The sequence below is a fragment of the Vombatus ursinus genome, unplaced genomic scaffold (assembly GCF_900497805.2).
Source record: "Vombatus ursinus unplaced genomic scaffold, bare-nosed wombat genome assembly UNPS02014794.1, whole genome shotgun sequence".
Taxonomy (NCBI): Eukaryota; Metazoa; Chordata; class Mammalia; order Diprotodontia; family Vombatidae; genus Vombatus; species Vombatus ursinus.
In genome coordinates, this window is record NW_020954572.1 from 19,741,599 (window position 1) to 19,750,005 (window position 8,407).

At 39.6% G+C, this 8,407-nt stretch overlaps 2 protein-coding genes across 3 annotated transcripts in view; both read left to right on the top strand.

Annotated features, from left to right (window-relative positions):
* Positions 1-4,527, top strand: part of TMEM87A (transmembrane protein 87A) — a 31,203-nt gene extending 26,676 nt beyond the window's left edge. Inside the window, exons 18-20 of the mRNA XM_027869841.1 lie at positions 1,260-1,315; positions 1,982-2,012; positions 3,294-4,527. Of these exons, the coding sequence (XP_027725642.1) occupies positions 1,260-1,315; positions 1,982-2,012; positions 3,294-3,335 (129 nt within the window). The 3' untranslated portion in view covers positions 3,336-4,527. The remainder of the gene's footprint in view (positions 1-1,259; positions 1,316-1,981; positions 2,013-3,293) is intronic.
* Positions 4,528-6,457: 1,930 nt separating this feature from the next.
* Positions 6,458-8,407, top strand: part of VPS39 (VPS39, HOPS complex subunit) — a 61,036-nt gene continuing 59,086 nt past the window's right edge. Inside the window, exon 1 of one of the 2 annotated variants that reach the window (XM_027869932.1) lies at positions 6,458-6,558. In XM_027869932.1, coding sequence (XP_027725733.1) covers positions 6,486-6,558 — 73 coding nt within the window. In that variant the 5' untranslated portion in view covers positions 6,458-6,485. The remainder of the gene's footprint in view (positions 6,559-8,407) is intronic. The other variant, XM_027869934.1, reaches the window with a different exon arrangement.

Sequence of the window (8,407 nt, forward strand, 5' to 3'; positions counted from 1 at the left end):
CATCACATAATTTATGTTTTGTTAAAGTATTCCATGAAACAGTATTGAAAATGTAGACAAAGGGCATCTAAGTGGCGCAGTGGATAGAGCACTGGCCCTGGATTCAGGAGGACCTGAGTTCAAATGTGGCCTCAGACATACAACACTTAACTAGCTGTGTGACCCTGGGCAAGTCACTTAACCCCATTGCCTAGTCAGAAAAAAAAAAAAGAAAATGTAGACAAAAATTGAATTAATCTGGATTTTATGACCATTTTTGATTAAAGTTTATTTTAGTCAAGTTTAGTTTAGAAATGGTCTGAATTATGAGAAAAGAAAAAACTAAAAGATGGCAAATATTTACTTATAATTTCTCATTTTAAGACTTTTTAAGTCCTTTGTAGGCAGCTAGTTTTTGAAAAAATTCATGCACACTATACTATGTAATAAAAGTATTTCAGACCAGTGTAATGGTTTTGTTCAGTTTTTATCAGGGAATCAACATTCTTGGGTGTGACAATATACACTTTAGGTGAAGAAATACTCCTTTACCTCAATAATAACCCTAGATGATCTGCTTTATATCAGTAACTAAGATTTTCTTAATAAGAGCTAACCAATTTAGAAAATATTACACTTCTATCTCACATAAGGGTGCCTTATTCATTATTTTTAATGTTCATTCATGACATAACCATATATTGGAGGGAAAATCTTTAAAACTATTAACGATGTTTTTAGTTTGTATTGCTACCTTTTATTTTTATAATGCTATTTCCTATCATATCCCTCCCCTTCTAGCAAACCAACCTTGAATGAAAAGGAAACGGAGAATAGAAATTAGTTTAATTAAATTAAACAAGGTATCAGCTATCTGTTTATCTGCACTTGAAAAAGCAGCAAAAACTTAAACCAATGATTAGAGCAGAGTACAAGAATGCATCAGATTAAAATTTTAATTTATTAGTTTGGAATAAAATCACTGAACTTGTTCATGACTTAGCAACTCCCCTCTGTTCTCTGTCAAATTAATGTGACTGTAGTGCTCAAAAAGATTTTTTAAAAAGTTTTAAGGTACTTAAAAATGTATAGTAGTTTTTATTAGTATTTGAGGGGTGCTATTTTTCATAATATAAAAATAACATTGGGCTTTTTGGGATTTGCAGTAGCTTTTGATTGTGTTTTTGTACTTACCAGGTAAATTTAAAAAAAAAATTACCTACCCTAGTTCTTGTGTTCAATTTTCATTCTGATAATACCTGCTAAATTTTGACTTCCAGCAAGAAGACGATTTGAAATGGGTAGAAGAAAATGTTCCTTCTTCTGTGACAGATGTGTGAGTATTTGAATTGTGACTCAAAAAATTGCTTTTAATAGCCAGAATGATTTTGTTACTTTGTTGATGAATTGGAAAATAACAATGTTCAACCAGAAGAGAAATTGATTAAAGGTTTAGAAATGATATAAGGAAAAGTTAAAGGAATTGAGATTATTTAACATAGGCTAATTAGTAATTTAGGTTCCAAGTTGTTGACCCAGTAAAAGTAAATAATAATCAGTTATTTTTATTTTGCAAAAATGGAATTAAATTCAGCAAGAAACATTTCAGATAAACAAAAGAATTTCCTAATTTCAAATGAAGTCGGCTTAATATTTTTCTTTAATGTTCTTCTTAAGAAAATATTTCTCTTGAGTTGCTTAAGGGGGTAATCTTGCCTAAAATAAAATAATGGAAGAGATGATTTTTTTGAAGTTCTGTTAAGTTTTTACCAGGGCTGTAAGTGTAATATAGTATTAATTAGCATATAAAATCTTCATTCTGCTTTTTTCAGTACCATTCCATTCTATTTCTTATGACACATTTCTTGCTGTGAAAGGCCCACTGAATTTTTTTTATACACAAGGCCTTAGGTAGTTATAGCAAAAGGTTAATGTTGCATTCTTAATTCCATTTTTTAGAGCATTATGTTATCTAATTGTCGGTGTGTTTTTTCTTCTCCAGAGCACTTCCAGCCCTTCTAGATTCTGATGAGGTCAGTAAACAAACTTTTAAAAGTAAATTCTCTGATCTAATGACATACAAGAGTCATTAAGGAGATTATTTTGACTTTGTTTACCTGATATCTTTGAGAACTATTGTTAAGGCAACAAGAAAAAAAATATGGAAAGCAAGACAATAAAAATAGAACTTTCAGGTATTCAGGGAAGGTTGGGTTCCTCCCCCCAACATTGACGTAAACGTGTCTCTTTTAAAAAGTTATAAAAGCAACCTACATCTTTATGTAAATTATATATGGCCAACCTAACACCTCCCTATTTACTAATGTTTTTCTGAGATGACTTTCACCCGATGTGTTCAGGAAATACAAATTATTTTAATATTAAACTCAATTTAATAAGGAAAATTAAACAGCCACAAAAATAATATAGTATCCCAAAAGCAAATGGGATTTTTAATTGTCTGTGGTTATACATGCCATTATTGTCTATAAATAATTGACTAGAGTGGATGTACTTTCCTGTGTGTTAATTTTTGCAGTCTGGATGTTGGATGTAGTTCTAGAAATGTGTAAGCTAGGTCCTTTCTGATTTCTGGGAAGCTGTGAAGGTCATTTTGATAGACTAGATCATGTACAAATTTTTTTTTTTTTGGTCTTTATAATTACTGTATGATGATAGACAAGTTCCTTGATTGCTCTTTTCCCCAGTTTCCTTATTGGTGTAAATTGAGAATAAAGCCTACAGATGGGAGTCCTAGGCCCTCTTTCTGGCCTCTAGAATTTAGTCTACCAAATACATCTAGTATTCTAAGACTTGTGTATAGACTATTATATCGGCAAATTTCTAGTCGTCTTGGACAGCCACCCAAGTCAATCCTACATCTGAAGGTTGTTCTTTAGCAGACTTCTGGCCTCTGCTCACCTGCCAGAGCAGCACTGCCTCCAAAGGCTGTCACTAGAGGGACATAACCCTTGGTACACTTGCAAATAAGCTTATGTGCGTATGGCAATTCTGGCTTTGCCAGCCTCTCTCATCTTTGTGCTTTTTGCCTGGAATAACTGCACAATACTTGGCAATCATGTCTACTCATTATAAAGGTACAGTTTGATTCAGCTATTAAAATTGTCAATGGAAAATATAGTTCCTACTACATGCTGCCCTCTTAAATATTGGACAGATATGAATAGGTCCTTATGGTGGATGTATATTCTAGAATGTATACATTAAAATATCAACATGCCTAATCTAAAAAAGAAAAATTTTGAACAAGAAACCATGGTCCCTCTAAATTGAGCCTTTTCTTTTTCTTCTAGGAAAGAATGATCACGCACTTCGAAAGATCCAAAATGGAATGAAGAATGGAAAGTTTTCAGGGCAGAGCTTGTTTAGTGTCAGGGAAGCGATCAGCATTTATGTCAGACTTCTGCTGCTGCTCCACTGGCTGAAAGGAGGCAGTTACACACTCCTGATCTGTTCCTTGTGAGAAAGAGAGAGAAAGAGAGGCATTACAACCAGGCAAGCGTCCCATTGGGAAACAGGTCATAGAATAACAAAATCCTCATAAAAGGTTCTGATTTACAATTCCCCCCTCTTCTACTCCAGATCCCTGACTTGGATGTTTAAGCAAACTACATGTTTTGTTTCAGCTGTTTAATTTGTCAGACTAAAATTTTAACACCAAAGGGACAAAGTCCATAATATGTAATGCCCAGAAGCAACTGCCTATGGTTTTATTTATTTTTTTGGAGAGGTGATGGGGAAAGTTGTTAATTATCCTTCAGTTTCCTGGGGAGCAAATGTTATACCTTGCAGAGCTAGTTGGGAGACAAAAAGGGCCCCTTTGAGTTAAGGAGTCCCCAGTACTATCAGTGATTAAAAGTACCAAAAAATAGAAAGATTTGAAAATGTTAACAGTGGGATTCAGATAATTTTTTAAAGCAAAATCAAGTGCAATTTTGTTTACAAAATGGTGTATATTAAAGATTTTTTCTATTTCAGATGTAATTTAGAGAGAAAATATTAGCTTAACTCTTTTGATGTCTGCTGTTGTGACACATCCCATTGCTGGCAATGTGGTGCACACCTGAGAACTTTTAACTACTGCTCTGACAGCCTCTAAGTGCTGCATTGCTATCTCCTATGCAATGCTTTGTCTGCCCTGGCATTACAGGGATAATGGGTGTTCCCCTGGTATTGCAGCAGGTGCAGAGGCATTTCTTCCACCTGACAGCATATGAGTAAACTTCCTGCTGGAGGGTACTGCAATACTTCAGAAGAGGACAACTGATTATAAAGGAAGCAGGTCCTTCCAGCTTAGTTGAATATCCCTTGGGGTAGGAAACATTACGGTGAACTGTTACTGTTTCTGGTGTTGGTTAAGAATGTTTAGAGGCGTCACAAGGGGAGTTGCTGAATTAGAAACGATTTTAAGGATTCCATTTCTGCTCTAACAGTTTTCTCAACTTTTGCCTTCCCGAGTTATGGATTTCTGTTCTAAATACAAAAAGTTCAAGCCACTTTTTAATATTAAAAACCTTAAAGTCAAAACATTTCTGATTTTTCTTTTCAAATTTCTCTTTTTTAATGATCTGTCTCCAAAACTCTTGTACCCTCTGTTATGGGGAAAGTGTTCATTTCCACACCCTTTATTAGCTTTCTAGGCTGAAAAACCATGTTGGTCAAGTACACACTTCTAAAAAAAAAAAAAAGTCAGCAACCCTTTTTGAGTTGTACAAGCTCTGCCAGAATTATTTTAAGTTTCACAGATAGAACTTCTTTTCAAGTAAACAAAAATGTGAAGAGCTGATTACTTTCACATGTTGACTGCCTAAATATCTACTGTCAAAAGGCTGTAGCTATAATTTGCTATTGATGCTTCTATTTTTGTGCCATAGCATTGAGAAGCACCAGCTATGATGCTGCCATTTTTTGGTTTTAAATTGCTCAGGACTAGCAAGGAAGTTTATATGGGTCTAGTCTATACCTCAGGGGCTGGTAGTTCTCTTTCCCCATTGCTGACAATCTAGATTATTGGAATTTGATGACAGCATGTCATTTGCATTAAAATTACGATCATGCTCAACTATCACTTTTTTGGGGGGTGGATTTGGGGCACAGTTACCTGTTTTCCTGGAGCAGTGGTTAGATGTGTTGGGTCACAAAGCAGAGATCAGAAAGTGCTACACCAAAAGATGCCTATCATACCAGTGGGCCGCTGTAGCTGCAGCTCTCCCTCCATTTCTGGCCATGGACATGCCCTGATCAATGATTAACTGAAGATGTGTAAAACCAAGGTTTCACATGCACATTGCCTGGCACATAGGCACTTTATAAATACTTGCTTAAATCAACTAAAAATCCATGTGTCTTGATACCTAGTCCAGAATTCTTATTCTGCTCCAAACTTTAAGCACTTTTTAATGTTTTTAGACTTGATTTTCTTCTGGGTGAATATTGACCACATTCAGATTATGTCTAGGACCAGGACCTGCATAGAAACTTCATCAAAGAGAATGGAATTTTGGAGGCATGGAGTTTAGCATAAGGGAACCAAAAGGTGGTTGATAATACAGACGGGAATTGAGGGATGAAGTAGGTTGCATGCACATCACCCAAGGTCCAAAGGGGAAGCCCTTAGAATTTACTGGAGGACAGAAAAGAACATTTGGCAGAAAGTTTTTTTTAAAGGAAACAATTCTTAAAACCCGGTAGGGAAGGTAGAGAGGAGCCCTTTGGAACCTGTGGCTTGAGAGAGGACCGGGACGGGGAGGGAGGTGTTCCATTCAGTCTCCAAGACAATCCAGGAGCTGGGACCCTGGCGGGGGTGGGTGAGTGCCAGTGCAGCCGCTGGACCATTTTGATTTTAACTCAGATTTTAGGGATCCTGATGGCAGAGAAAACCGGCATCACCTCCTGCCTTCATTTGGGGAGGTATGGCCTAACGGGAGGGGGGGCCCTGCCTTTTTCTGGAGCCCCCCCCCCGAGTCCGCGGTTATGTCGCAACCGCCACGAGCCCGGGTGACCGGGGAGAGTCTCCCACCGAGTCAGAGGTCCATGGATCGAATTCAGCGAGTCCACGTGCCTGGATGAGGGATGAAAAATTACTCATTTTCACTAACTTTAAACTCATACTTATCATTTCCAACAATTAAAAAGGCCATTCTTCTCACAAGGGGTGTACGGGCTTTACTAGACTGACAAGGGGATCTATGACCCCAAAAAGGTCAAGAAGCCGGGGACTCCAGAGACGTCCAAGACGGTGGGACGTGACCACGACCGTGACAGTGATTCCGGGTTCAGGAGGCGGGCGCTCTGGCGGAAGGGGCGGGGCCTCGGCGACGGAAGGGGCGTGTCATCGCCGTCGCAGTAGGAAGTTTATAGCTGCCGCCGCCGCCGCGGCCTCCTCCGTCCCCGCCTCCGCCTCCCCTCAGGCTGTCAAGGCCCAGAGACCTCTCGTTCGCTGCTCACGCCCCGGTCGCGGCGACGCGGGTCCCCCCGCCGCTGCCATGCATGACGCCTTCGAGCCGGTGCCGATCCTGGAGAAGCTGCCGCTGCAGATCGACTGTCTGGCGGCCTGGGGTGAGAGGAGGGGGGATCGTGGGTGTGTGTGTGTGTCTGAGCGTGTGCGCAGCTGGGGGTGTATTGGGGGGGGTGCCCCGTGGGGTGGGGCAGGCGGAGGTCGCAGAGCGCTTGGGTTCGAAAGCTGTAGTGGGAGGGCGGGGAAGTCAGTGGGTGACTGAGGGAACTTCCACTTGGCCTGGCTGGGGGAGCTAGAGTGGGGTAAGTTCACAGCCTCCGTCAGCATCCTTCCTGACGTTCCCTGGAGTTGGATGGGTCAGTGTAAAGAGAAAGTAAGCAGAGCTGTCATTCCTGCAGTCATGCATTTCCTAAGCTCCCACTTTGTGCCCGGCATTGGGCCACACATACAGAGACGAAAGCCAACAGCCCCTGTAATTGAGGCACTTGCCCCCTAGCCAGATGTACAAATAGTACATACATGCCATATGGAGAGAGGGGTAGTGAAGGACACCCACATGCCGAAGCATCAGCCAACCAACGGACTTTTGAGGCTCTATGCCAAGCACCCCTATTGTATACTAGTCAAGGGTTTGAATTTTTCCTTAGGAGTCGGGTCTTCTCTGGGGTGCATTCTTCCCTATTTAGTTTAGTTTTTTTTTATTTAAAAGTATATTTAGTTTACACTTCTAACCAAAAACTGCTAATGGATATCTCACTGCCATCTTTCTTTTTCTGTAGGTAAGGGACTGGTTTTAGTTAGCTATCCAGAAAGACCCTTTGTTGAGTTGGGAAAGAGCTGGGGAGAGCTAGGCTCAGCCTTGATTTTTCTTTACTACGTATAATCCTACGAAGCCAAGCTTTATTGTTTGAAATCTTGGGTGGAATAGTGTCATTGCAAATTGTCATGAGATGTAGCTCATAAATATGGCAGTGACCCATTTGGGATTGACCAATGCAAAGATTTGGGCCTGATACTTCCGGATTGACTTGAATGACATACAGGTCTAGTTGGGACTGAGTTCATTGAGCCAAGGAAATGAATGAAAACCATTTGTTAAGTGTTTACTAGGACTCAAGTGCTGTGCTAAGTTCTGGGGATACAAATACAAATATAAAAATAGACTCCCTTTATGAGTCTTTGCCTTCTGATGGGGGAGACAAAACACATAGAACAACACAACTAGTTGGGTGAATGGTAAATTGACATACTCCTTTCATGAAGAAGTGACAGTTTATTTGGTCATGACTAGGCTAAACCTAGCCCTTTGTCTATGAATGGATTCAACCTTGGGTCAGACAACCATAACAGGTAAGCTTAGATGAACTTTGACAATTCCATTAACTTTCAAGTTTTGACATTAGAATCCTTAAAAATGAGTGTCATTTTCCAAATTAGATCTTATAGTGCATTGGGGGGTGAGTGAAATGAGTGTTGCTTGGCAGGTATAAAATCATCTGGTAAAAAACTGACCTATCATCTAAGCAAATCTGCTGTAACCACTTCTGTCCCATTATTTTACCTCTAGTCTTCATGCATGCCTTCAAAAGTGTTGTACTTTTCTTGAAATCAGGTGGCCTTTAAGAAACTGATCTGTACTTTGGGGGTCAAGAGAGGATCCCACCTACTATAAAAATCTCTCTGAAACTACGGTCTTTTACCATTAAATTTAGGACAGCAAGGAAAAAAATCTCTATTAATAGAGTGTGTGGTTTGTATATGAGTGATACATGAAGTATACTGCTTTAGAATCTTGACCTCTAGGAGAGAAAGGATCATGTTATATATTTGTTCAGGTGAATGCCCAGCACAGTTAGTGCTCTCTGTAGCCTAATCATAATCATTTTACACACATATACTCACTCTCTCTCTCTCTCTCTCTCTCTCTCTCTCTCTCTCTCTCTCTCTCTC